This window comes from Malus domestica, chromosome 07, assembly GCF_042453785.1.
Source record: "Malus domestica chromosome 07, GDT2T_hap1".
Lineage (NCBI taxonomy): Eukaryota > Viridiplantae > Streptophyta > Magnoliopsida > Rosales > Rosaceae > Malus > Malus domestica.
Genome location: NC_091667.1, coordinates 26077662 through 26105197, shown reverse-complemented (window position 1 = coordinate 26105197; position 27536 = coordinate 26077662). Strand labels below are relative to the sequence as shown.

General features: G+C 40.4%; 3 protein-coding genes and 1 long non-coding RNA gene across 4 annotated transcripts; 2 read left to right on the top strand and 2 right to left on the bottom strand.

Moving 5' to 3' along the window:
- Positions 1–221: 221 nt before the first annotated feature.
- LOC139197795 (uncharacterized) lies at positions 222–5326 on the bottom strand. Its single transcript, XM_070825761.1, has 2 exons — positions 3206–5326; positions 222–830 (listed from the first exon to the last, which is right to left on the bottom strand). Exons 1-2 carry the CDS (start codon positions 5324–5326, stop codon positions 222–224), a joined length of 2730 nt encoding a protein of 909 aa, XP_070681862.1.
- Positions 5327–9910: 4584 nt separating this feature from the next.
- LOC103410254 (protein NRT1/ PTR FAMILY 2.7-like) lies at positions 9911–12512 on the top strand. Its single transcript, XM_029104925.2, has 3 exons — positions 9911–10015; positions 10747–11288; positions 11693–12512. The coding sequence occupies exons 2-3, from the start codon at positions 10753–10755 to the stop codon at positions 12489–12491; spliced, it is 1335 nt and encodes a 444-aa protein (XP_028960758.2). The 5' UTR covers positions 9911–10015; positions 10747–10752; the 3' UTR covers positions 12492–12512.
- Positions 12513–16502: 3990 nt separating this feature from the next.
- Positions 16503–17825, bottom strand: LOC139197794 (uncharacterized). The gene is made up of 2 exons (XM_070825760.1): positions 16870–17825; positions 16503–16769 (listed from the first exon to the last, which is right to left on the bottom strand). Exons 1-2 carry the CDS (start codon positions 17823–17825, stop codon positions 16532–16534), a joined length of 1194 nt encoding a protein of 397 aa, XP_070681861.1. The 3' UTR covers positions 16503–16531.
- A 7559-nt stretch (positions 17826–25384) lies between these two features.
- LOC108173653 (uncharacterized) lies at positions 25385–27422 on the top strand. Its single transcript, XR_011582864.1, has 2 exons — positions 25385–26141; positions 26236–27422. It is a non-coding gene; the product is annotated as an uncharacterized lncRNA (long non-coding RNA).
- The last annotated feature ends 114 nt before the right edge of the window (positions 27423–27536 follow it).

Sequence of the window (27536 nt, the reverse complement as noted above, 5' to 3'; positions counted from 1 at the left end):
CGATCATCTGATCAGGTTCCATCCATGAAGACATCGGAAAATCAGCTGAAGATCCCATTGCATCCAGAAAGAGAATTGATTGTAATACGTTGGCTTATAACCTTTTGTAAATTTCATCAATTTGTCGAAATGAAATATATATTATCTCAGCAACTCTTGTCTTTCCATCTTCTTGAATGATTGATAATTATACACTGCACATTGATATCCCGAAGCTTGCCTTACCTTGCATCCTCTTCAATATAACAATCTCTGACATCCCACAACGTAGGACAATATTTCTTTAAGAATTTAACGTTAATGGGATATTTATGCCTGTTTCCTTCAAGGTCCGCCAGGTAGTATCCCCCTCTATCCAAAACACGACTAATAATGAAAGGACCTTCCCATGTCGGGCTCCATTTTCCAAAGCCCCTGAGCTGAGCTCCTAGAGGGAGGATTGTCTTCCATACTAAATCCCCCTCTTTGAAAGATTTCATCTTCACCTTTTTATTATAAGCTCGGGCAACGGCTCGCTTTCCTTCTTGAATCTGGTTCAAAGCTTCAATTTGGGCGGCATCCAAGTCTTCAATTCCTTGACATATGGCTTCGACATACTCTTCACTATGCAATCCAAATTGATTTTGAATTCTTAAAAAACTCACATTGATTTCCACGGGGAGCACTGCATCTTGCCCGAAAGTTAAAGCATAAGGAGTTGTCCCTGTTCCTGCTCTCTTAGAAGTTCTGTATGCCCACAAAGTGTTCCCCAGATTTTCATGCCATTTTTCTGAGTTATCAATCACCATCCTCTTGATAATGTTGACCAGGATCTTGTTGCTGGCTTCTGCCTGGCCATTTGATTACGAGTAGTACGGACTGGACTGGATCATCTTTATTTTGTACTTACTTGCAAACTCCTTAACTTCTTTTGAAATAAAAGATGGTCCACGATCCGTCACAATAGTTTCGGGCACCCCATATCTGTGCAGAATCTTGATCTCGATAAAATTCTTGACTGTGGCTGATGATAGGAGCATATTTATGCGACTTAGTTGGCTTGTTCTTGTGCATTTATGTCGTGTTTCCTTAGTTATTTTAATGTTTAAAGTCATTTTCATGTGTTTTCAGACTCTAAGTACAAAGTATGCAAGAAGATGCATTTTGGAGGCCTTTGGAGCATGTTTCGGGCTTGGAATGGATAGCAAATGCATGGGCCAAGTGGATGGACGAATTTGAGAACTAAAGAGGCCAAGAATATGAAGAATTATGGTCCAAAAGATGAAGAAAACAGCCCAAAAATCTGTCACCCCAACTTGCATTCCTTGCCATGCAAAACACATAGAATTCCCTTTGGATTCCCATGCCATGCTTGATCACTCTTGTCCCCTACATAATTTCTGATTTCATGCTTTAATTCATTTAATTATTTCACTCAATTGCTTGATACCTCTTGTTCCCTTCACCCATTAGATTTTAGACAACCTTTACATCCATTACATGCACCAATTGATGCTCCATCATTCACATTTGGAATCCAATGGCATGTGTCACACATGTTGTTGCACCTTTGACCCATTTGTTGACACATTTCACCTCCCTTTCCATCTCTATGCAATGTACACAATCATTCATGCTCCCTAGCTACAACACCACTCCATTTTACCCTTCACACTTTGCATCATCACTTCATTTTTACCCTTGGACCATTGCACACCACACACACCAACTTGCCATGCATTTCATAACTAGCCTAACCTGATTTTCTAAGGTTTTTGGGGCCTATAAATACATGTTTACACCCCTTTGCCAAAATATAATCCCCCATATTCATCATTTTATCACAGAAATTCGTCCATACACACCCTAGGAAGCAAAACACCCCAAAAACACCATTCTAGTGCCTAGAAAACATAACAGCCACTCCACCTTCTTCCACCCTCTTTGCCTAGTTCTCTACCACTCCCCAACCATCAAACACTCTTCCACTCTCACCCTAAACCCTTCCACAAAATTCCCCATCCATTCTACACCATAAATCCACCCAAAAATCTGTCCACAAGCTTCATGCCACAAGCAAGGGAAAGGAGGAATCTTGGATGCACTTGCTACCAAGTTGGAGCATTTTAGGTGTTTTCTTTCCTTTGATTTTAATGTCTTATTTTATGTATCTTTGCTTTGTGAGTATGAGGAACTAAACCCCTCTTAGTTAGGGGGTGATTCGAAACCATGTACATGCTTGCAATATGATTTGATTACATCCAGTTGTGATTCATAAGTTGTGAATTCAATTTACTTATCCGATCATATAAAAAATGATTTGTGTATGTTGGTTGAGAGTGCACGCTTAATTTTCATGCATGAATTTAACGCTAGAATATAAGGGAGTTTCACCTAATCGTTATGAACTTATATTCACAAGTAGTGAAGGTTGCTAGTCACAATCACGTTAAGTAAATTCTTGGCACTAGTTTCATGCTCATCATAGTTACGAATGCCTCGTCAACACTTATAGTTCTCATTGTGCTTCATGATTCTTGATTGTATCTTTATTGTGCTCATCACGTAAGGAACCTTTGAGGAATGCTTTGAATTGTTGTATGCGCTTTTCCATCCAATTCATTAACTTAAGGAGAACTTGAAGGTTAATTTAAGCGTATCTAATTAACTTGGGGTGTTGAGTTTCATAATTTATTGAAAGAACAACTGAAAATCATTTTGTTTGCAAGTGTGTCATGTGTGGAAAAGAACCTCCTAACTAGCCTTTTATCCATCCTTTTCATCCAAAAACGTTTTACAATCTGTTTTGTTTTAAAGTTTCTGTTTTGTTTTCAATTTTCGTCCAAAACAAATCCCCCTTTATTTTGAAGTCTTAGATTAGTTAGAAAGTGTTTTGATTTGTGTTTCTAAGTGTTTTGATTCAAGTTTTCATCCAACTTCGTCCAAGTTCTTGTTAGGTTCTCAAAACTGCCCAGAAAGTGGTTTTTAGGCAGTTTTGAGTCATTAGGTTGCTGTTTTGAGTTTTATGTTTGTTTAAGTATTTTAAAGTATAGTTTTGCATTCTTTGAGTCTAGTTTAGTGTTTTAAATTTTGTTTTTATGTTTTTAAGTCAGTTTTCAAGTGTTTAGCAATCCCTCATAATCCCCGGCCTAGAACGATCCCTACTTACATACTTTACTACATTTGATAAAAAGAGGGTTAAATTTTGTGTGTTTATATTTTTCACATCAGCTGAAGTTATGGATTTTACTGCTGATGCTTCCACCCACTTGGTGAAGTAATCCGTTGCTACAATTATGAAGGTATGCCCTTTGCTAGAAGCTGGATAGATTTGCCCGATGAAGTCCATCGCCCATCCTCTGAAGGGCCAAGGCTTGACCACTGGATTTAAAGGCACCGAGGGCACATGCTGGAGAGGTCCGTGCCTCTGACATTCTTCACAACCTCGGGCATAAGACTTGCAATCTTTTTCCATGTCGGGCCAGAAATAACCATACCTCCTAAGCAACCATCTCATCTTCGTTCCAGCCTGATGTGCTCCACATACTCCTTCATGTACTTCGGCCATCACCCTCATGGATTCTTCTTGGCCCAAGCATTTCAACAGTAGCCCATCTGGAGTTTTTCTTAGCAAGTTCTTCGCCCATAAGACATACTTGGTCGCTTGCTGTCTATCCTTCTTGCTTGTAGGCGAAGAAGGATCATTCAAATGATGAACGATATGTGATCTCCAATCTTCTATTCCGGCCTCTAATACCATTATATCTAGACTGAATCCCATTTTTAAGATGGAAGGAAGGTTTCTTCTTTGGATCTCGACATCTACCCTATATTTCCTCTCCTGTATTAGCACTCCTAAGGCTAGTTGTGCCATCTCGTTGGCCGCTAAATTGGATTCCCTGGGAACATGATTGACCGATATCTCAGAATCCCAGAAACTCAATAATTGCGTAGCTGCCAAGTAATACCCTGCCATGGTAATATGTCTGCACTTGAACTCCCCATTTAACTGGTTTATTACCAACTCTGAATCCCCAAAAACCTCTACCTCTACTGCCCCCAGATCCATCAAGATTTCCAGACCAATAATTAAGGCCTCATACTCTGCCCGATTATTAGTATTTCCTTGGTAGTCCAAGAGAAATGAATAATAATGATAAACTCCCTGAGGGTTTACAATTACAATTCCCGCTCCTGAAGCCTTCTGAGTGTGGGATCCATCGAAATACAACTTCCAATGAGTGATCCAGAGACCGGCTACTCTTCTTATCTCTTGTTGGACCCAGTCTTCTTTGCCCAAAATATCTTCTCTTGACGGGATCCAAATGCTAGTAACATATAAGCTTCCCGGGATATTGATCACCTCACTTGGAGATTCTTGATGCTCGGTCAGGAAGTCGGCAATTGCTTGACCTTTGACTGCCCTTTGGGGTACGTACTGAAAACTGAATTCTGATAATGCTAGAATCCATTTCCCAATCCTTCCTGTGAGCATTGGCTTTGACAACATGTACTTTATCACATCTGTCTTGGTGATGATGTGCACGTGACAAGGTAACATGTAATGCCTTAATTTACTGGCAGTGAAATATAAAGCCAAGCATAATCTCTCTACCGGGGAATACCTTGTCTCTACCTCGGTCAGAATTCTACTGAGGTAGTACACTGCCTGCTCCTTCCCGCCTTCATTATTTTGGGCTAGCAAACTCCCGATTGACTTTTCAGAGGCAGAAATATACAGCTTCAAGGGTTTTCCCCTTTGAGGTGGCACCAACACTGGTGGAGAAGTTAAATAGGCCTTGATGATGTCAAAAGCCTGTTGGTGCAGTGGTCCCCATTCAAAGTTCTCTTTATCTTTCAACCTTAGTAAAGGAGTCAGCGGCTGGATCTTACTTGCTAAATTAGCAATGAATCTCCTCAAAAAGTTAATTTTGCCCAGTAACCTCTGTAGTTGCACCTTGTTAGTGGGTGAAGGTGACTCCATTATTGCCCGAGATTTGTTTTTATCCACTTCTACACCTCTTTGATGCACCAGGAATCCCAAGAAGTTGCCCGCTCTTACTCCAAACGCACACTTCTTTGGATTCATCTTCAATTTGTGGATCCTCATCCTTGCTAATGTTTGTCTGAGATCTTCCAGATGCTGTTCTTCTATCTTGGACTTCACCACTATGTCATCGATGTATACCTCCATGCTCTGGCCAATTAGATCATGAAAGATGGCATTCATTGCCCTCTGGTAAGTTGCACCAGCGTTCTTGAGCCCGAATGGCATAACCAGATATTCATATGCCCCCACATGATCGGGACACCTAAAAGTTGTTTTATGTATATCTTCTGGAGCCATCTTTATCTAATTATACCCGGCATTCCCATCCATAAAAGATAGGATTTTATGCTTTGCTACTGCATCTATGGATAAATCGGCCATTGGCATGGGATACTCATCATTTGGTGTAGCGCCATTAATATTTCTGTAATCCACACAACATCGTACCGCTTTTGTTACAGCTTTTAAAACGGGTACAATGTTGGCCAACCACTCCACATATTTTGCTGGTCTGATAAAGCCAGCTTTCACTAGCCTTTCAATCTCTTCTTTGACCTTTTCTTCTATCTCCTTTAACATCCTCCGTGGTGCTTGCTTGACAGGTTTATATCCCTCCTTGATGGGCATTCTATGTTCCACCAAGGTTGGATCTAACCCTGGCATCTCGGTATAATGCCAAGCAAAACAGTCTTTGAATTCTTGCAAAAGACAAACAATCCTTGCCCGATCATCAACCCCAATAAACCACTGATCTGTATTGGTATCGGATCCTCCTCTGTTCCTAAATTAATAACTTCCAGAGGATCCTGGACTTCTGGTGGTGGCTTATCCGGTTCTGTACACAAAAATTCGACCAGCTCCGGGATCTCGGGCAAGTCGTCTGGCCCGTCTAGATCATATATGCACTCGGCCATTTGAATGGCCCTATCCAGTTCTTCTCTACAAGATTCCTCTTTGCTTTCATGCTGGCTGGTTGAAGTTCCCACTTGCCATTCCTGTTCTTCCCTGTCCAAGAGCTCCCTTTCTTGTCTTCTTCCCTTCCTATATACCAGCAGTCTTTTAATCAGGGATCTGACTGCCATTACCTGATCTCTTTTCTTTTGTTCAGTCATTGATGTGTAGGGGATTTGGGAGGATACAAGGTCTATCTCACTCATCTCTAGTAAGGAGCATTCCTTGTTCCAAAAGCTTTTGGGCCGTCACCCTGGTAGGGCGGCCGTTCTCGTCAGCTCCTGAACACTTCAAGATTCCTACATTGGGGTTGTAGAAACTTGCTTCCGCAACATTGGTTGTGGGGAGAAATGGCCGTGATTCGGCCTCTACCATCTCCCAAACGCCTGGTCCTTCTATGTCCGCTTCATGATAAACAGCCACTTGTTGATGAAGAGTAGAGGGTATGGCCAAACTTTGGTGGATCCAATCTCTTCCGAATAAGGCCCCATAAGTGGAAGTGCAGTCCACCACAAAGAATGACAGCATTATCTTTTTAGATCCCAAATCCACTTCTAGAGGCAATATCCCATGAGTCTTGGTGATAGCGCTTGAGAAGCTAGAGACCGTGAGGTCTGTGGGAATAAGATCCTCCGTGCCTCTTCCCATTTTCTTCATCTGCTTGGTTGGTAACACATTAACAGCTGCTCATCCATCAATTAGAATTCTTTTGAAGGGCACACCTTCTAAGTGAGCTGTAACATATATGGGTTTCAGATGATTGGCCAACAAGCTGTTCGGGCGGCTAAACACCATCTCGTCTGTGTAAATCCTTAGAGAACCACCTTTGGATGCTTCTGAAGATTCAGCCTTGCCCGAGTTTTCTTCTTCAACTACCTCTACATTGACATGTGCCATCATTGGCTCAGTTGTCAAGTAATCACCCTCCATAGTAGCGGGTTGATCAGGTCTGGCACCAAACGTGGCAGACAACACATACGTCATGTTGATATAGAAATTACTAGGCTCGGACGGATTTTCTTTATTGCCCCCAATCTGGTCCATAAATTCATCCAACCAGACCATCGCATCAGCTGGAAGTAATGGTTCTGGTGCCCCCTCCTGTTGCTGTTGATTCATGTCCGCATACAGTGTTTGTTTTGGAACTTCACCAAAAGGATCCACCAATGGTAGAGAAGGTGGTCTCCTTTCAGATGAAATAGTTCCAGCGCAAATAGGCTCTGGCTTCCACCCAGGGGTTGGCACCATGATTAGATCTTCTTGAGCTCTCCTCAAGATCCTATACTTCCCAGGGTGTTGGCTCTGCGACACGTGATCCCCCTCGCATTCTGTCTTGTTGTTGACCTTTTCCACCTCTTTCTTACTTCTCCAACGGAGCTGACTACTTCCCCCAGATGCTGTTTTCTCCGACTTTTGATTTTTGGAGGCTTCGGATGTTGTGGGGGTCTTCATGGAATTCATGTAGGCTTTGTGCTGCCTTTGAACCCTCCTAACCATGGAGGCTCCCATTGGTTTGGTAGGCTGTCCGTTTTTCCCGACTACGTACCATTTTCGCCTGAGGTGGGCAGGATGTTCTTTTCTAACAGGATTGGTCATGCCATCAATCCTCTTGATTTCCCTCCCCATCTGGCCATATTGAGGATGATCTGTACCCCTTCGTATTTTGGCCTCCATGTCTTCTGCTTCTTCAGAAATTTCATGGTTTCGAAATAATTCTGACAAAGCTTTGGGTTGGGAATCACCTCCTAGTCGTTGAAAAACGCTTCGGGAAGTGTCCTTTTTTGTTGCCTGCTTAATCTTTTCGCGGGCTTCTCTTCTGACGTCTTCTTCCTTTCTCCTGATTAGTTCATGGTCAATAAGGTTTCCAACCGGGGGAATTTCGAGCTCACACTCGCATTGGCACTTACTACACATAACCATCCCCTTGATTATGGCTGCTTTTGGATATTCGGGTGTTTTAATCACCCCTCCTGTAGGTTTTTTAGCCAATCTCTCATCTTCTGGTTCCCTTGTAATTCTTTCTTTTCCCTTCTCAACCCATGTCATATTGATCATATTTACAGGGACTTCTGAAAAGGGAACTGCAGGTTTGTCTACCACCAACTCTTCAGGCGGGCTGGTTTTAAGTCTCTTTCCTTCGGGAGGAACCAGGTCTGTTTCTTTTTTGAAGCCTGTGGAAGCTTTCTCCAATCTTTGTAACATTTATAGTAACGTGGTTTGCAAATCTTCTGGCATTTTGACATATATCTTCTGATCCAAAAGGGATCCCACCGGGCGTGCCAAAACTATGTTCGCGTCAGGAATTTCCGTCGGGGATGTTTCCTGGCCAACGAGCACACAGCTCCTCTGGAGGTTGGCGCCGGTTGAGGGCTGCTGTCGGGCTTCTGCTTCGCTATCGGGCTTTGTCGGGCAAGTCTCGTCGGGCAATAATCTTCGGGCAAGGCTGAAAGAGAAGGACATCGTTAACTTTGAGAGGTGCCTTTGTGGGGCCTTAGGTGTAGGCCTTGAGGCTCAAAATCAAGGTTAACTTTTAGGTGCTCAGGCGTGCCACTGCCATCTTCAGCATGGCAGATGTAAAATGGATGTCGAGTTTTAGTTGTATATATGTATATATCCGAGAAACCGTGTTAGTTATAATAGGTGCCTTTGTGGGGCCTTAGGTGTAGCCCTTGAGGCTTCCTATTAATAACTAAACCAGTGCTCGAACACATCATATCTGTTCTCGTAATTGCAAGAGTTTTCTAACTATTATACTTCTGATTACCCGAGTCCAAGAAGTAGAATGAACCCAAATAGGTGCCTTCGTGGGGCCTTAGGTGTAGGCCTTGAGGCTTCCCATCAGAGTTCGTTCTTATACTTAGACTCTCTAGATCGCAGAACGGAATGAATCCAAATGGATGCCTTTGTGGGGCCTTAGGTGTAGGCCTTGAGACTTTCCATCAGAATCCATTCCATGCTCAAGCGTTCTATGGTAATCATAACATAATAGAAATAAAACTAGAGGGTAGGTCGATTACTTGCGCCCCAAGTAACTTCGGACTTCTCGTTTATCAAGGACTGTCATGGATGGGTTAAGTCCACATGAGGTTCTTTTTTATGCCTTGAGGCCAAGGACTTTTAACTGATCATATTTACATGCCCGAGGGCTTAGGACTTGGATCTGGTTTGAACACTGAAGATATATTCAAATCGGATTCAAGTACTGAGAAAGCCTTTTAATAGTCATATTGCTAGAAATAACTTGCATATAACTGGAAATATACAACATATTGAAAAGACAAAAACAAAGCAAAGAAGGTCGAGCAAGGTTAAACCTTATCAGGTAAGGTTGCTCGTCTTGTAGGTTCCTATCTTTGTAGTTTTGTCAAGGGTCTGAAAGCTTAAAGGGATAGAAAGAGATTACAAAAAATGAATCGATACTACAGCAAGGTTGAACAGGGTAGCAGAGCTATTACAAAGGGTTGAAAGGAGGGTTATCCCGCGAGGGATGAAGGCTTGTCCCGAGAGGGATGAAGGCTGACTACAGCTTTGTTTTAAAGGCAAATATGGCTTTGAGCAGAGTTTGTGCTTGCATTTGTTTGTTTGTTTGAGTGTCTTTATTCTTGGTTTCTCTTTCTTCTTATATAGACAACTCGGCTTGGCCTCCTGTAGCAGCAGCCTTGCCCGAATGCGGTTTGAGGGTGATGACTCATCAGCTATTTTACATGTAATGCCACCATAAAGTACTTTATGGGCTGTGTAGCTGGTCAGTCTATACCACTTGGCCCTTGGGTAGGTAAGCAAGTGGTCTTCATGAGCTGCACTAAGTCAGAAAAGGCCCTTTCTGCCTTCTGGGCTTTGACTGGGCTTCAGTTTTCTTCCCTTTCGGGCCTCCTTTTGGGCCAGCTCCTTTCTTGAGCCCAAAGTTCAAGTTTTGATCCATACAACATCATTCTTGGCACCAACAATCTCTTCCCCATTGCCGGAGCCTTCATTGCTGATTCCTTCTTTGGATCTTTCTCTGTCGTCTCCACTTTTTCCTTCATTTCTTTACTGGTAAATAATTACCCATTAATTAACTACTCTGTACTTAAATTAATTTAAACTTGCTCCAGCTACACTCAGTGCTAAATAAAAATGCTTGCACGACCAAAAAAAAAAATTATAGTTTACGTAGTCTATCAATTCATGGTTTTATATAAGTTGGGGGAAATTTTGTGAGTCAAAAGAAGCAAAGAGAAGTGGGAGGAGTGATGCAAGACGCTTTTATATGTAGGAGTGGGAACCAAAGTGAAAAGTTGACACACAAAGTGGAGCGGAAACTCACTGCGTATAATATAATATTGTTATTGATATGTGCGAGTGCGACTATGTTAATGACGAACGAGGATCCTCGCTGGATCCATTTCCCTAGGATACTGCAATTGTGTCCATTCATCGTATATCGTGCGGTCAGTTTTCGTTAGGTACTATTTATATTTGAATTTTAAATTTTAAATTTTAAATGATTTCTGACCGCACGATATATGATGAACGAACACGATTGCAGGATCCATAAGATCTGTAGGGAATGGATCCGGCGAGGATCCTGGTTCGTTAATGACTATTATCATATAAAACTCGCTAGTTCAGGTAGGGAAATTAGTTTCGAGTCCCCCATTTTTTATCTGTACACAAACCTTCCTATATACTAATAGGGGTGTACAATAGGAGAATGACTTTTAAATAACTTTCTTTATGGAGTTATCTATGCACTATTAAATTACTGACTGAGTAACTTTCATCAGGGTTTGATGATGTTAACCATAATAGCTGCAATACCCTCCTTGCGGCCTTCAGCATGTGCAGCAATTGGCTCATCACTTACATGTCAAACTCCATCAAAGTTTCAATACTCAATCCTCTATACAGCACTGTCACTAGCTTCACTAGGACTTGGAGGCACTCGCTTCACAATTGCAACCATGGGAGCTGACCAATTCGACAAGCCCCACGACCAAGGGGTTTTCTTTAACTGGTATTTTCTGGCCTTGTATGTAGCCAACGTCATCAGCTTCACTGCCATCATCTACATCCAGGACAACGTGGGATGGGGATTAGGGTTTGGGATATGTTTCGTCGCAAATGCTATTGGATTACTGGTGTTTTTGTTGGGAAAACGATTTTATAAGCAAGTTAAACCAAAGGGTAGCCCGTTCGTTTGCATAGCACGTGTATTGGTCGCAGCCATTTGGAAGAGGAAAGCATCAGCTGCAACTTCAAGAGACACGGATTATTATTATGGAGATGGAATTTTGGTTGACAACACAGTACCAACTAAAAGTTTCAGGTATGCTTATAATTATGTTACTGTCAAGTATTTTGTCAAAAAATTTTGTTTTGTATTTCTATGTTTGTTCTGACTTAATTTTGTACTTTGGCTAAATTTATTGGTTACTTCATGTAATTGCGTTCTTAATCAACCAACATTGTATAGTTCACAAATTAAGCAATATAAATTTCAACTAGAGATCAATTATTGCTTCTTATTTTGGAAAATTTTTGTTTTTTAAATTATATATGCTATTTTCAATCACTCAAATGTGCGTCTGACATTGAGAAATAATAATACAGAACGATGAAAGTGTACGTGTATGAAAATATTATTTGCATGGGTACATCGTGTCACTATGCATTATAGCACCCTCCTAAATTTCTCTATAACACATGCATGGACACCATTTTTTTCCGTAGATTCTTGAATTGTGCGGCGCTAAAAACCGAAACAGACAAGCAATTTGATGGCTCATATGCAAAATCATGGAAACTGTGCACCGTCAAAGAAGTGGAAGACCTTAAAACCCTAATGAAAATCATGCCACTATGGTCTACTGGCATCTTTCTAAGCACTCCAATTGGTATTACCAGCAGCCTTTTTATACTCCAAGCCCTAACTATGGACAGGCATCTTGGACCACACTTCGCAATCCCTGCCGGTTCATTCCTAGTCTTCAACCTTTTAGCCACAGCCATCTCCATTCTCATAGTAGATCGATTCGTACTATCCAAGTTAACACCCCTCCAAAGGATAGGGATCGGTCATGTGATCAACATTGTTGCGTTGATTGGGTCGGCACTAATTGAAAGAAGACGATTAGGAGTGGTAAAAGCACATAACCTCATGAACCAGCCCGGTTTAGTGGTGCCCATGTCAGCCCTATGGCTTGTGATACCACTATCTGTTGTGGGAATTGGGGAGGCATTCCATTTTCCAGGACAAGTTTCACTGTTCTATGAAGAATTCCCAAAATCACTGAAAAGTACTTCAACAGCTATGATATCTTTGTTGATTGGAATCGGGTATTATCTCAGCACTGCAATCACGGATTTGGTAGACAAGACCACGGGATGGTTACCGAATGATATAAATCAAGGGCGGCTGGACAATGTAGTTTGGATGTTGGCAGTGGTTGGAGTGGTGAATTTTATGTACTATTTGATTTGTGCCAAGTTTTTTATGTATCAAAATCAAATTGTTGGACTCAAAAATTAAAATTGTAATGGGAAATGTCTCAAAATTCTAATAATTGAGAGGTACAAACTTTATTCATTACTTAAAATAATTGTGGGTAAAAACTACAAACTATCAATAAACTTCACTTTATATCATTTCCCTAGCGCAATCAACCACACACTGTTGAAACAACAAATAATTTCACTTGGTAATTGTTTGATTAAAAATTAGAGTGGGACAAGGTGAGAGATGCAAAAGTCAAACGCATGAACTTGAATGCAGAAGCAAGCATGAACATTTACACCCTTAAAAAATGTGTCTGGTACTGTTGGCCTATATAGCAAAACTCCGGCCGATCACCTAGCGTAGCTTTGTGAACAAATGATGACAGACTGATGTAGGAGTGATGATAACTCTCATACCCTTTAACTTGTTTATTTGTTTGTTTAATGGATGGTCATACCTTTTCCTTTTAATATATATCATCACAAAGAGTAATACTAGATAAATTAAATTTGTAAACTCTAATACGGGAGAAATTTTTCAGAATTCCCGGAACTCCAACTCACTTATACCAGCTGGTGTTCCCTACCAATGCGAATTAGACAACTGGATCTTCTTTTTATTTTTTTTTTAATTTTAAACTGAGATGCGGAACCGTCAACAGAAAATCAAAAACAATTTAATGGAGTTATGCTTCCACCGCCGGCCCCATCGAATGAAAACTCAGTGAGAGTAGCTGGGATACACCATTGTCAGAGCATTCTAGTCTTCCAGAGCCGCAATCGCCAAGAGACTTTGCAGACGAAGTCGTGGGAGCAAAGGGTTCGGCCCTAAAGCAGCCGCCCCAGGATGCGGGTGCGGAGATTATTTTCATTTCGACCTTTGCGAGGGCGAAGCCGATGGTCGAAGATGTGAGACATGGGAATTGGAGGGAATGCCCGGCCACACTGTTTATCCCACTTGTTCTCCACCATCATTAGTCGTTACTCATCCTGCAAGCTTTGCTTGCTTGGGTTGGTTCCCATGGAGGGAGAGAGAGAGAGAGAATTGTGTTCACCGTTCACATCTTCTACGTTGGCTCAATTCTATCTTCTCTTTTCCTCTTTTTTAGATGGCAGTTTGAAAGCAATTTGCAGAAGCCCTTGAGAACAATGTTGCCGGCTGCGCCTTCGGGGTTTCGAAGTAAACCTCCGTTAGTTTGTTTTGACGGTTGCACTTCAGCTTTTAAAAATTATTATTAACTAAAAAGTAAATAATAGAATATCCAGTTGTCTATTCGCATTGATAGGGAACACCGGTTGGTATAAGTGAGTTGGAGTTTTGGGACTAATGGAAAATTTAATGAACATGATTATCAACGTTTAAATAATAATTCAACATTAATTTTCATGTCAATTAATTTACAAAATTTTATCTAAAAATTCAATCTCACTAATTTTACTTCACCATGAATATCATGCGCGCATTTATTTCATTTCTTTTGTTTGAATAAGCAGAGTAAGAAAAGCGTGATCAATTTCTGCTAACCACCCTAAACCCTAATTTCGTGGCTTTACTTAACTATATAATACCTTCCCCACTAAACGTATCATCTATCGGAACAATTCATTTATTTTATTATCATTTAAAGTTTGTTTTAAATATTTTATTCAATTTGAGATCTTTTACTCATTTACATGAATCAAAGAAAGTAACGGTTTATTATGAATGTACTACTTATTATCATATCCGCGCGCCAATTTGTGCAATACATGTGGACAATTAAACAGGAATTAATTCCAAAAATGATATGTAATAGTGATGATAAAAATAATGAATATTTCCGATGGAATGTATGCAATCAACAATTACAACAAAAAAATATATATCGAAAATGAGGGAGTATTGTCGGTGTAGGGGTGTTTTTTCGTTAGCAGCACGTGTAATGGTCGCATCCGTTTGGAAAAGGAAAGACATATATTATTATTAAGGAGATGGAATTTTCGTTTTTTTTTTTTTATAACGAAATGATAGTAGTTTTATTAGAATATTAAAAACTCATACAAATAATATTAGATATGATATTCAATATAACATCTAAGAGGTCCTTAGATTTTAGTTGTTACCCAAACACATACGACAGAGATGGCCCTCCAAAGCTAAAGGACTCCATTTCTATTGAAAATGTCAAGTACTTTGCAAATTACCAGCTCCGAAGTGGAAATGACAACGAACTAACTAGCTAGTTTAAGGTATAGTGTGGATACCAACATGAAATTTGTGCCACCTAAAAGTACCAACTTAAAGTTTTAGGTATCCATATGTTAATAATAATATGGAGTAGGATTCTCTCCCCTTTAAATCTCCTCCCCTTCCCTTCCGTCCTCTGTCACTTTCCTCTTTGTCTTTCTCTCTATATAAAAAAGTCAACACAAAATGTTGACATGGCTTATCATAACCATTCAAATAGAAGAAGAGTTTAAAGGGAAGAGAATACTACGCAAGTTAATGTATAGGGGTTTATGTATGTCAATTAATTATATCAATTAATTTTTGTTTTGTTTTTCTATGTTAGTTGAATTTTGATTTAATTTTTACTTTGACTAAAACCAACTTAAAATCAATGAACCATTAGAAAACTCATTTTTTTTGTTTTGCTTAATCAAGTTGTCAAATATTTTAAGCATTTGAATATAAACTAGTATAATCTTATGGTTAATATGTATTTGGTCCTGACTGATCCTCAAAATAAGAACCTTAGGAGAGCATGACTCTTCAAGGATAACAACAATATAGGAGAATGAATGAAATTAAGACAGAGTGTTTTCCATACAAATAATTTCAATCTTATTTCCTTATAATATTGTTGAAGGTTTGCATGGGTTTTTTTGGAAGGGTTTTTTTGGTCTTTCCAAAGATATATAGAAGAAATTAAAAGAGTTGAATGAATAAAAGATAAGTTTTTTTCGTAACAAACAAATTAAGGAAACAGTAAATGACAATAACTCACTTATGATGAATTTGTGAACATTTAACAAAATATTAGGCATGGATGAATTAAGTAAAATGCATTTAATTGGTGTGTGCATATGTACACATATTTACACTGCAGACATATATACAATTATTTCATACGATGAATTTGGCCAAAAGTAAATCAAGCACGAGTTCGTTAATTCACATATGACTAACCAAAATGGCTTATTTGTGATATGTTTGGAATTAATGGAAATTTTATGTGTCATGTTTAGTTGGAATATACAGGAAAGTATGTTGTATAGTGCTCAATTGCTAATCAGTTAATAAATTAATACACTACTAATTATTTATTTTACCAATTCCATAATGTTATCCCCTGATCTGAAACTTTTGAATTTTATTTAAATCATAATTTGAAGATCATTTATTAAACAAAATTTAAAAAAAAATTCGTAGAAATATAATTATATAATCAAATAATGAAAAAAATTTCATATCGGGTGAACCAATTTATGATTTAAAAATGAATATTTTTACTTTTTGTTGGAAACGATAGAGGAGGATCTGGTCCGGATCTCTCCCATCAAAGGCCCAAGATCAAGGGATCCGGACCGTTGAATTTTAATCTGACAACTACAATTATTATCACTTTAGATGGCACTTTAGAGGGCCCCATGTTTGTAGTCATTTGATCAAAATTCAACCTGTCCGGATCACTTGATTCTGAGCCTTTGATGGGAGAGATCCGGACTAGATCCTCTTCCGGAAATGATAGCTATTCAAAATGAAAAGCATCATAACATCAATGCAATGGATCATCAATACGGTGGATGATCGAAATATTTCATCCAAAACCTAAACATAACCACCATGAAGGAAAGCTTCATCCTAAGAAATAAGCCTTCATGGAGAATAAATTAAAATAAAATAAAAATGAGAAAATGCACACGTTTCTTCAATAATTAAAATTGTAATGAAAATGTCTCAAAATTCTAATAATTGAGAAGTACAAATATTATTGAGTACTTAAGAAATAACTATACACACTCACTTCATATTGTTTCCCCCACGCTCCGCATTAGGCCCAAAAAAAAAAACTCTTCCGAAGCCGAAACCAATTAAACTTGATGAGTTGGTGCAACAGTCCTTGGTGAACTTGGTTCTCCGGGTGTTGGTTTACGCACGTATTTTCTTGCCCAAACATGTTTGCCATTAATGGAGAATTTGGCTTTACTTTTTCCATTAAGAACAAGTGGAATGGAGGAAGCAGAACGAACCACAAGGCGGGCATACAAGGGTTGATCGTCACCCGTCACTTCTTGCATAAACACAGATTCGATAAAGTCCCCAAATTTCCTGTCCACCAAAAAAAAATTAATAAAATAGAACAAATCCAATTTTAATTTATAATTATACACGAAACCTAAGTAATTATATGTCAAAAATAAAGTCATACCTACTGAAGTACTCTTTGACTTCATTTTCTGAAATGGGATAGCCTTTAGAAAATGTCAAGAAAATAGTCCTTTCTTCAGCAGACACTTCTTCCGCTTCCCCGCGGTAACCGCCGCCATTCAAACTCAAATTGTTCAACATATCACTCATTTCATTGTTCAAAATATGGCGCTGAACAGCGAGATCATAAGGATCAAAAACACCCCGCAAGTAGTCTAGAGAGGCGTCACTCCTCATTACGGCACGAGTGAGTAGATTAATATGTTGAGGCCCCATGAATTGTTGATGATGATCATTGACAACCCCATGCATTCTTTGATTAGGAACAAAAGATCTCATGTTTGATCCACTAGCAACATCATAGGGCACATCATTATGCATTAGAGGATTGTGCAAAGGATTAACATGGTACTGGGGCATCACAATATTTTGATCTCCAATCAAGGCAGGGTTTAGTAATATTTCTTGAGCGTTGTTTGGGTGACGCTTCGGGAGCAAGTCATCAAACGCTCGCATGCAAACCTCATTCAACAATTTGGTGACACCCCGAATGATTCCTAGGCGGTTTTGATGGAAATATTTGAGAGTGACGTCGCTATTGGTTAGAGCGTTGAGTAGGGGAATATCATGGTTACTGAAGTCGGGGTAGAAGTTGTCATTTTGTACGCAGTTTAGAGCCACCACAGACTCCTCCGCTACGGCACTTAGAAGGGTGTCAGGTAGATTTGAACATAATTTGTGCACAAAGTTGTACTCTTTGCCCGCATGCTCAAGCCACATCCACAGGGCCACGATCTGGGCTGACTCACCCGGGTCACGCCCAAGGACAAAGGTAAGGCGGGAGAAGACCGTACGGTCGACTCTGTGAAACAAGGTGAACTCTTGTTGGGAGACTGGAACTGGGGCTTGGGGCTCGCCTGCAGAGGTAAAGAAAGTGGATGAAGAGGACGCAGTCATTGTTGTTGAAATGAGTATGAGGCTGATTAGGGCTTTGGTTTGGGTGATTGGTAGAGTAGGGTGGTTTCATTTTAAAGGGGAGGAGGAGTTGGTGGCGTTGCGGTGTGCTTGTCTGTGAAAGGTGGCGATGATTCGTCATAAATTTGCAGAAATGGAAGCATGGTTTGGTTTTTAACCATTACTATATATATTTTCTTTGTTGTTTGAATTTGGTCAATAGTAAATCACTAACCAAAACGGCCTAATGATTGGCTTATAATATTAATGAAATTAAGACAGAGTGTTTTCCATACAGATAATTTCAACCTTATCCCTTATTTCCTTATAATATTGTCGAAGGTTTGCATGGGTTTTCTTTTGTCTTTCCAAAAATATATAGCAGAAAATTAAAAGAGGTGAATGAATAAAATATAAGTTCTTTTGCATAGCAAACAAATTAAGGAAACAATAACTCACTTATGATGAATTTGTGAACATTTAACAAAATATTAGGAATGGATGAATTAAGTTAAATGCATTTAATTCGAGTTTGGGGGACTTTCGCTGACTGAATCCGTCCATAAACCTAGACCCCGGCAACCTTTGTAACCAAAGCGACAACATCCAAAGGTGACCCTTGGATGGGGGCAAGGAGGAGCGTGACTTTTGGATTTTATTTAAATCATAATTGGAAGATCAATTATATAAAATTAAAAAAAATACAAATCGCGCACATATATAATTATAATCAAATAATGAAAAAATTTCACAAAAATAAGCCATCGGGTGAAACGATTTATGATTTAAAAATGAATACTTTTACTTTATATTGGAAACGATACCTTATTCAAAATGATAAAAGCATCATAACATCCAAATGCGATGGATCATCGAAATAGTTCATCCAAAACCTAAACATATGCATGAACAAAAGCGTCATCCTAAAAAATAAGCCCTTATTTTGGGAATAAGCCTTTTATAGGAAAATTCGTGTGTGACTAGTTGCATATTTGGAAAACAATGAAGGGTGTTTTCAGGATATCAGTGAAGCTAAGGCCGAAAGTATGCATTGTTTTGTGATGGTGTCCTTCCGGGAATTATACGGCAACTGGTCATTGAGTATGTCCCCGCATACTACTTTCTTTCAAATGTATTTACTATGTAGATACAAAAGAAAGAGAAAATCAATTGGATTTAACGTCTTGTTGTAACAGGAGTTTGTTAGCTGAGATCTGATTGTTTCTTTATGCATGGTAGTCTTTTGTTCTTAATTATCTGGTGGCCAAACAAATTATGATTTAAAATTGGAAGTCCTATTCAACTTCTTTGGTGTCCATGATTTTAGTTGTATGTTTGAAATGGTTCCCTTAGGAATCAAATCTATCATAACTCTTGTGGATGGTTTTAAAAGTTGAACTATTGCAAGTCTGTAATGTTTTCTCCATATTGTAAGTGAACACTTACGAGTATTGAATTGGTAATTCTGGACTACTTTTAATTAATTGATTTCCAATTTGATAGGTATTTCAAAATTGATAAAGTGCGCATATTAAGATCTGTTACGTTGATTTTTCTTCTTGTAATTTATGTAGAATCTGCTTGAGCAAGGGAATTCCCTTTCGAGAAGTTGCACCGCTGTGGTCAGAGAGAGAACTTTAGGCAGAGGGATTCATTACAAGTAAGCCTCTACTTCTCTCTTTCTTCAGTGCCATGAATTTAACTATTCAAGTAACAAAGATCGTTGCTTCGGAGATGCATCATCGTATCTGCTAATTGTGTAATGAAAGGATTTTCTGCTTTCTATACGTATACGCTCTTCCGTGTACAACCCTCATGCCGTGTTATTTGTAAGCATCTAACTCCAAGAAGACTACAGATGGCCAATGCCAAAGTCAGACGAAACCATCAGGCAAGGTATGCCATTTGATTTCTTTATTTTGGAAACCAATAACCATTTTTGTGTCGGAACATGAAATAATCAGCTTTGGTAGTTTATTAGATTAGAATTTAGGCGTCGATAGGTTTTTCGCTGTTTTGATACATCATGTATTCCCATTCTGAATATCAAATGCTCTGTGAAAGCAAACTGTTCCAAGGGATTTGATATGAGGCAACACTGCGCTGGATTTTAGAATATTTTATCATATGATTTACATTGCATGTAGCTTGAGACTTCTGCAGAACGCGAAGACAATTAGTTTTCACAGTTCAGGGGAATCACTTCATTCTAATTCTTTGGAGGAGATCACATGGATAGACAAGCATTTTGAGGTGTGTGCAACTAAAGTTTTATGATGTCGCAACTGTTCTTTACTCATCTTATTTCTCTCGTTTTTAATCACTATGTATTGTTTTTAATATAACTAGGACGGCCCTGGGATGATCACTACAACAATCCAGGTAAATCTAGGTATTCTTCTTCTCTTGCACAAAATGTGAAATTGTTCCACCCACAATGAAATAAGAATAAATTAGTCAATTCCCTGTATAAAGTGAACTGCATTAACATCATTCCCCATTATTCTCTTTAACTTTTTTTCCGAGCAGAAAGAGGTCATGAAAAAGGCAGTTTTGGAAGGGTATTCTTGCAGTTAGTTTGGATAGAAGACGGAGGGATCTTCTTCTTCCATAGTACTTGTATGTAGGGGTGGACAAACGGGTCTTGGGCCCATGGGTAGGGGTGGGTACTAGAGGTTCGGGACTGGTACGGGGCGGGTCCATATTATTTTATATACAAAACGGGGCGGGGCAAGGTGGATCCAGTATTCTAAAAACACGGGCCCCCCGCCCGAACCATATCCAATAAACAGGCCCAGCCCAGTGCCGTGCCACTCAAATCTCACACACACACTCAAATCTGACTCTGTCACTTTCTCGAAGACTCTCCCAGACTCTCCTCAGTCCTCCATCTCGATCTCTCTCCCAGAGTCCAAACTAACTCTTATCCCTCTCGATTCTCACTCTCTCTCTCTGTCGAACTCGAATGGGCAAACGACGAAGTCAGTCTCTCCCTGTCGAACTCGAGAGGACGAACCACGAAATTGAACAACTCGAAACGACGAATCAATCATCTCCTCCGTCTAACTCATATTTGCATGGAAGCCGAGCTCTGCTGATGGTCTCACGGCAAAGATGATTAAGAAGGAAGAGGACAACACCGCCTCCCTCAACAGCCTCACGAAGAAGGAGATCAGCGCCCTTGTCGACTGGAAGAAAAAATTCGAAGCTTACCCAGTTATTAAGGTTGAGCTTGTGTCTACCGCTCGAGGTCTTCCATTGGTGCTATCTCTCTGGTTTGTTTCTTGATTTCAAGCTATTTGTGGGGGATTCTAAGTAATTAAAAAAAGGGATCTAGAGAAGGAATTTATTATTTTTTCTGATGCATGCAATCACTGCTTTGGAGCTAAACTGTTAAATTTAGTCATCTGGTAAATTGTTAAATTTTGGATTTTGATCAGTTGGGTTATATTGTAATGCAATCTTAGGAAATTAGTCATCTGGGATTCTAGATTGTCTAAAATTCAATTTTTTATATTAAAGTTTGTTGCTTTGAAGGTTTTTCCTGAGAATATCAACTGGGTGTGTAAACTATGATTGAATTTTGAGATTTTCGGTGAATTGGTTGTACTGGGAAATTTGATAAGGAAGGAATAGGAAAAATACCCGTGAGGATCCGACCCGTTGTATTTTCAAGCAGGTCCAGTCTGGTCCCTCCAATTTTAGGCCCGGCCCGGCCCATGCCCACCCCTACTTGTATGTCTTCATGAGTTTATTGTCTTGGGCTTCTTTCAATACTGGGACGGGTGGTAACCAAGCTGGAATTTACATCATTTGTCCAGTAAGCTTTTGATGGTTTTGTTGGTCCAGTTCAAACAAACCAAGGATTATAACATAATGGATCTACTTTGTATTGGATGTAACCCTCTATCATAGATTCCATACGTACGCATATTTTTTTTATCTCTGTTGCGTTCCATTTAATTGGCAACGCTATACTTTCGAACCCTCTGATTCCTTGAGTTGATTATTGCAAAAACATGTCTTTCGTTTGGAGACATTCGATATACTTATTTTTTAGACATTATTATGCATGTCACTACTGGTATTCATGCTTTAATCCTGTGCAGAATGGTAGACAGGTCTTGTACGTCCAGTGTACCCATTCCAAGTTAAGCTAGGGATGGGCATGGGCCAGGCCAGGCCCAATTTTGAAGGGACCGGACCGGACCTGGATGCAAAGGAAACGGGTCAGGCCGGGCCGGGGATAGCACATTCTTATATAGGAACCGGACCTAACCCGGCTCGATTGAAACAGGCCGGTTCGGGCTGGGTCCACAGGTCTTTGGTTCTTTTTTTTTTGTTTTTTGCAAAACTGCCATCGTCGCCTTCAAATCTCCATCTTCATCGCCGTCAAATCCGTTAGGGACTTACAGTCCGCCATGCAGCACTTTCTCATCTCCTAAACCATCAACGTCGAGAAGCTCAAGATTCCGAGTCGGAGGATGAGTCGCAAGTCGCAATCGAGTTGGTGCACCACATCTCTTGGGTCGCGATGTCTAATTTGAAATCCCACCCACATCTTCAACATCGATGGCGTCTCCGGCCGCCCTAACATCGACTAGTGTGAATCCCATAAGGTCGAGACCATCTGGACCGATGTGGAATAGGAGGATTTGACGGTGAGGTCATCAAGCAGAACGAGAACACTGCGGTCGGTGGGGTGGTTCGATGAGAATAAGTGGGCCAGAAATGGAAGGGTTAGGGTTAGGAAGGCGAGGACGCCGACGAGCTTAGACATGGTTAGTTAGGTTTGGGAAAGGACTCTAGTGACAACGTCGAGCTCAATGAGACCTATGATGGGAGAATGGATGGTCGAATGACGGATGACGAAGGAAAGACGATTGAGAGTTGGAGTCGATGGACATACGGCGTGAAGTGAGCTTCAAGAGAGACTCGATCAAATTTAGAGATATTAGGGTAAAAACGAACGGTCATGATTGGAAGGTATGTTTATTTTCAATCTGGGCCGTCCATTTCAATTACAAACGGGCCGGTCCAGGGCCCCGTTTTTCTATACATCTGAAACCAGCCCGACCCTAAAATGTCATTGCCCCGCCCCATTTCCCCTATTAAAAAACATGACCCGCTTTGTACCCGTCCCAAACCGCTAATACCCGCCCCTACCCGCAGGCCCAGGGCCCGTTTGCCCACCCCTAAGTTAAGCATGAGCAACATCGGTTTACATAAATGAGATTCTCGGAAGCCAAACAGAACCCGGTGACTTGACACGTACGGTCTCACAAAAAGTACCATGTAGCCACCGTACTAGCCGGAATGCAGCTTAATTGCTGGGGACCAACTTTTGCTTCATTTTCTGCACCATTGCAGCTGCTAGGACATTCTAATTGAGACTTAGACCTAAAGAATTTAAGGAAATTGAAGGAGCATCAAACTGTGTGTGAAGTATGAACCCTAAAAGTGTAAAAGCTTATATGCATTATTGTCCAATGTCCTTACTTTTTTGAGTTGGAATAATTATACAACATGGGCTACTGTTTGGCAACTAAACAAGCATCTTCTCTTCTAATCTTTCCATAATTAAGTAGCTAGTTAGGGGTTTATGGCCTAAAACATGTATAGTTTTGTTTTCCATTTCTTCATTTGTTGATGTGGGCCTTGGTATTTTTACTCTATAATTTCATTTTCCTTCATGTCTTGGGTTTTAACACAATATTCAAGTTTATTCTTATTTCAGCGGAATTTGAACTTTGATGCAGGAGCAACGCACATTGTTGTGATCAACTTGACCGTGTATGCACATTCTCCTTTGGCATTGGATGATGAATGTGATTTCATTCAATTAGAACAAAAAAGGCTCGATTTACACCCAAGTTGCATTTGTTGATGCACAAAACCGGAGGTCTTGGAACAACGTAAATCCGACCATGAATCTGCAAGAAATGTAAATAACACAAGATGTATCGTGGTTCACCCCAAGGTTTGGGCTACTTCTACACTTAATATACATTTATCTGAGAGGTGAGGGAGAGAACCTCCGAATATGAGAGGGGATGTGAGAAGGGTGAGAAGGCTTCAGAATTGGCCTTAAGAATTGGCCTTTCCAATTGTGAAGGTGAGGGGTCCTTTTATAGAATAAGGACTCCTCACTTATTACATATTTGCCCCTTCCTTTATTACATAATTACATTTAAGTCCCCCGAGTATTTATACGAGGCCCTAAATATGGTATAAACAGTAGTCCCCCAAGTCTTCAGTCAAGAAAGTCTTTTGGCTGGAGACTTGAAATTCAGTCCATGTGTAGGCCGAAGTAACTAGATGTTTTCTTGAACTGATGTTTGATATGAGGCGGTGCTCAATCTGAAATGATGCTCAACTAGAAGTAGCACATGCTGCGAGGCTGCTCCTGAAATGATGCTCAACTAGAAGTAGCACATGCTGCAAGGCTGCTCCTGAAATGATGCTCAACTAGAAGTATCACATGCTGTAAGTCTGCTCGGCTCGTGGCTTATGTTACCTTGGTTGGCTCGGCTTGTGGCGTTGAAGGTGAGGGAGTCCCTTTTATAGAATAAGGGCTCGCTCCTCAATACATGAATGATGGGCTAGAATTGATGTTCTCTAATGATGGTGAGGGAGTCCCTTTTATAGAATAAGGGCTCACTCTTCAATACATAAGTGATGGGTTAGAGTTGATGTTCTCTAATGATGGTGAGGGAGTCCCTTTTATAGAATAAGGGCTTGCTCCTCAATACATAAATGATGGGCTAGAGTCCCCCAAGTATTTTGTATTTTTCATGAGGCTCAGTTGAGGCCCAATATATGGTACATAATGTAGTCCCCCAAGTCTTCGGTCAATAGAGTATGTTGGCTGGAGACTTCAAATTGAATCCATGTATGGGCCGAAGTGGTGGTTGTTCGGAGGCAGTATTTGTATACCCTGCACTAAAGCTTTGTAAGTGAAGCTTTGCAAGTGAAGCTTTGAAGCTAGAACTCTGTAAATGAAGCTTTTGAAGCTGATTGACATGAGTGATGCTCATAAATGTTTATGTTGATTGACATGAGTGATGCTCATAGATGTTATCATAAGTGATGCTCATGAATGTTAACATGAGTGATGCTCATGAATGTTGACATGAATGATGGTCATGAATGTTTATGTATGATTGTCATAAGTGATGCTCATGAATGTTTATGTATGAATGACATGAGTAATGCTCATGTATAATTTGGAGTACTGGGCGTACTTTTGATCACCTGGTTGGTGGCATGAAGGAAAGTACGGGTTGTACATTTCATCACCTGGTTGGTGGCATGAATGGCTAGTTGCCAAATGATATTAGAGTACGGGTTGTACATTTCATCACCTGGTTGGTGGTAATAGCGACAGGTTGCGGAATAATTTTGGAGTACTGAGCGTACTTTTGGTCACCTGGTTAGTGATAATAGAGGCAGGTTGCCGAATAATTTTGAAGTAATGGGCGTACTTTTGGTCACCTGGTTGGTGCTATTTTGGGCTTATGGGCCTTTGCTCTCCACACAACATTCCAGCCCATTTATTTTGGGCTTTTCTGTTTTTTTTTTTAATTACCCTCTGATGGGGTTTATACATATTACCTTCTGATGAGATTTATACAGATATCTCCGAAAGATAATAAAAATAAATTACATCATTCGGGTGGGGTGTTTATTCCTTGCTTTTGCAGTGTTTTTCTGCTGCCCTCTCCCTGTATCTTCACCTGGCAGACAGAAGGAATCATAATGATATGAAAATCTTTGATTTTCTTCTTTTCTCTTTTCCTTTTCCTTTTCACTTTTGCTTTGCACCTCTGTCTTTGCTTTTCTCCAGACATCATTGTTTTTCTCTCTGTCTTTGTCTCGGCATGGGTCAGGCAAATTATTGAAACAAATGGGAAATTATAATCTTTCCCTTGAAGCTCCGTGTTGTTATGACGCCCCGTCACCTGCTTCATGTACTTCTTCTTCTCCGCCTGGTCAATCCGTTTTCCTGAGTTAGAAAACACTAAAGTCAGCGAGTTGGAAGTCAGAGACGACGTGGAAGTCAAAGACGACGAATTGGAAAGCACCAAAGCCGACGCTGACGCAATGGAAGATGGAGACGGCGATGACGATGGCTCAGCCAGATGGTTTTGGCTCGGCTGTGCAGATGAAAGATGGTAGTGCAGAGCCCGTTTGTGATGGCTGGTAGTGCAAAGCACATTCCTCGAGGCTGGATCTTAACGACGTCGTCACAGGGAGTGAAAGGAGGCTTTAAGAAGCGTGATTCTAGAGAGATAAACAGAAGCGTTGCCGAAGATCAAGGTCGGTGCCCTCACAATTTTCAATTCAGATTCAGCTTCCGTGCTGGATTTACCAGTGCCATTACTATGACTTCTTATGTCCCGCTGTTTTTCAGATGATCGGTTTTTTACTAGACCCATTTTGGGCCACTATGGCTTAAGCTTCAGATTTTCCAGGTTGAGTGTACGAAGATTCATCTTCATTTTCGCCGATTACGACGGCAAGATCCATTCTACCTTTCACACCAAAATCGAGAGTTCGATTCTCATACTCTTCTTCTCACATTTTCGTAAAAATCAGCATATCTTCCACTGTGCTCATTAAGCCCATGTATGATGATCAAAATACCCATTAGAGTACCAGAGACCGAGAACCATGAGCGGCAGAAGAGGGCGTTGTTGCGACTACCAAAGAACAAGAACGTGGCAGAGTGGTACCAGTAGTGGGCGTCGTCGGTGTGATACCCCTCAGCTAATGTTCTGCACCTGAAGTTGTCCTCCTCCTCTTCCTCCTACCCCGCCGTCGCCGCAGCGGGATCTCAGAGTCACTACTCGATGCGTCGTCATCGAATAAGCAAAAGTCAGCTTTAAAGAGAGGAAGAAGGTGTGGATGAAGATGAGGAAGACTCTTAGGGTTTTGAGGATCGGGATTATACGGTTGCTGGTTTTGGAGGTCAGCTGCTCCATCTCTGCCGTCGACATGGCCAAGGAATCGACGGTGAAGATCGAGAGAGGGAGGAGAAGGGAATTAAACTATCCGGGAATCCGATTCGGGAGAAGAAACGCAGAGGGTGGAAAAAAAAAAGGAAACCAAATGCAAAAAGGGGGAAGGCGTGAATTCAGAGGCAGAGAGAGAGAGTCCTCTCGGATGTGATGATGAGCTCTGTATCTGTGTCTCTGTGTGGGTTTTACAGATTAATGACGAAGGTGAAAAATTGAGAGAAAACCAACATAACTTTTCGTGTTGATTCTCACATATGGCGCCAAATGTTGATGCACAAAATTGGAGGTCTTGGAACAACGTAAATCCGACCGTGAATCTGCAAGAAATGTAAATAACACAAGATGTATCATGGTTCACCCCAAGATTTGGGCTATGTCCATATTGAATATGTATTTATCTGAGAGGTGAGGGAGAGAACCTCTGAATATGAGAGGGGATGTGAGAGGGGTGAGAAGGCTCCAGAATTGGCCTTAGGAATTGGCCCTCCCAATTGTGAGGGTGAGGGGTCCTTTTATAGAATAAGAACTCCTCACTTATTACATATTTGCCCCTTCCTCTATTACATAATTACATTTAAGTCCCCCGAGTATTTATACGAGATCTAAATACGAAGCCCTAAATATGGTATAAACAGCATTCATAATCTTGTGACTGTCTACAATACTTATATATTTAATACAATCACCATCTGAC